This window comes from Hipposideros armiger, unplaced genomic scaffold (genome assembly GCF_001890085.2).
Source record: "Hipposideros armiger isolate ML-2016 unplaced genomic scaffold, ASM189008v1 scaffold_488, whole genome shotgun sequence".
NCBI lineage: Eukaryota > Metazoa > Chordata > Mammalia > Chiroptera > Hipposideridae > Hipposideros > Hipposideros armiger.
The window spans coordinates 614,255-616,369 of NW_017731838.1; the positions used below are offsets into that span (position 1 = coordinate 614,255).

The 2,115-nt window shown below is 39.1% G+C and overlaps 1 protein-coding gene across 1 annotated transcript in view; it reads right to left on the reverse strand.

Moving 5' to 3' along the window:
- Nucleotides 1–1,402: 1,402 nt before the first annotated feature.
- The window catches only part of PDLIM3 (PDZ and LIM domain 3), a 29,313-nt gene continuing 28,600 nt past the window's right edge, over nt 1,403–2,115 (reverse strand). The window contains exon 6 of the mRNA XM_019667180.1: nt 1,403–2,111. Coding sequence (XP_019522725.1) covers nt 1,958–2,111 — 154 coding nt within the window. The 3' untranslated portion in view covers nt 1,403–1,957. The remainder of the gene's footprint in view (nt 2,112–2,115) is intronic.

Genomic DNA, 2,115 nt, shown 5'->3' on the forward strand with positions numbered 1-2,115 from the left:
AGCATAACTTGCTTGGAAATAGGGCCTTACAAAATAGAAGTAGTTACACCTTTTTGTTGGTATAGGGAGCTGTTACAAAATGCTCAAAGGAGCAGAGAACACGTTGCATTTTTTTCTTTTTTTATTCTGGTAAATATACAGAATATAAAATTGGCCATCTTCACCATCTTTAGTGTGTATTCAATGGCATTAAGTACATTCACAATGTTTAAAATTATAGCCTATATCCATTTCCAGAATGTTTTCATCATCCCAAACAGAAACTCTGTACCCATTAAACAGTAACTCCCCATTACCCTCTCCTTCCAGACCCTGGTAACCTCTTTTATACTTTCTGTTCCTATGACTTGCCAATTCTAAGTAATTTGCATGAGTGGAATCATACAATATTTGTCTTTTTGTGCCTTGCTTATTTCGCTTAGCATGATAGTTTAAAGGTTCATTGATGTTGCAGCATGTGTCAGAATTCATTCCTTTTTAAGACTGAATAATATTCCATTATAATCATATACCACATTTTGTTTATCCATCCATCTATCAACAGACATTTGGCTACTGTGAATAATGCTGCGATGAACATTGGTGTACAAGCATCTGTTTGAGTCCCTCCTTTGAATTATTTTGGGTATGTACCTAGGAGTGGGAGTGCTGAATCATATGGTAACTCTGTTGAACTTTTTGAGGAACCACCTACCATGTTACATTCCCATCAGCAATGCACAAGGATTCTCATTTTTCCATATCCTCTCCAACACTTGTTATTTTCCTTTTTTTTTATAATAGCCATGCTAAGGGGGCATTTTGCATTTTTGTGGAACTTTTAAAGGACTATATATATATATCTTTGGGGGGTGAAAAGACGTTGGTAAGGCCATGAGCCCTAACGACAGGAAGAGTGGGCTGGAGACCCACCTCTGTTTCCTACTGGCTGTGTGACTACAAATCCACCCTCTCTGTGCCTCACCTCTCTGTGCCTCAGTTTCTCTTTTGTTAAATAGAGGAAATAATAGCTCCTACCTCGCAGAGTTATTGTGAGGATTAAATGATCACGTATGCAAAACATGGGGCACAGAACTTGGAACACAGTAAGAGTTTATTACATTGTTATTTTTTAATTTTGGTGATGATACTCTTGAGTGTGAGGGAGGATGACAAATTTTGCCATATTCACTTAAAACTCTATTTTTACAACTTATATGCTGAGCCTGCTAGCCCTGGACTACTGTGGATGGAATTTGTCTTTGGTGCCTTTTTAACCATCAAGTTGATGGCTACTTGGACACNTAATAAAGCTAAAGGAGCCACATTTTCTTAAAATACCTGAGTTGATAGTGTTCATATGATGGGGCCCCTCATTGGAATGTTGATTTTATCTGAATTCATTGAGCACCACTTCGTTAGGTATTTTTAAAATGTCTTATGTGTTTATTATGTATGTTGCATCTGGTGGTATAATTGTTGAATATGAAGTTAGAGGAGAATCCAGGGAATTTCTCCCTGACATGCACTGTGAGAGTTAAAGCAGATAACAGACAACTGCAGGCTGTGTTAGAATACAAGATTATCATTGGGTATTTACTACAATTGCAAAATCAGCTTGTTAAGGAAAGACAGTTAGACTCCTCCAGATATCTTGATGTTTACATGTTTGATGGTCATAATATAAATTTAAATCGTGGAGGATGACATCCAAAAAAATTATTGGCTTAAATGTCATGAAGTTTTTGCTAGCCCCAAAGAGAAGAAGAGTTTGCAAAACATAGCTGAATGTATGTTTCTGTTACAGCAGGCCTTTGCCTCCCATTGCTTCTCCTCAGTACACAATAAGATAAACATCTGAAAGCCTTGGTTTTAGATTTGGACTCAACACTTTGCTATACTCCTGCCCAGAGTCATTAGTGTCTTCCTGTGTAAGTGCGTGTGAGTGAGGGCGTGCGTGCTCTGGTCTGCAGAAGACTTAAGCTTTGGGATACAGAGTGACTGTGTCGTAGCCCTCTGGGGGCCTCGTGCGGGCTCTTGCATGAGTTTCGCAGTACAGCTGTCCCTCCACGAAGAAGTAGCCCTTTTGCTTGAGGTTGAGGTTGCAGTCAGCACACACAAAGCACTCTGGGTGCC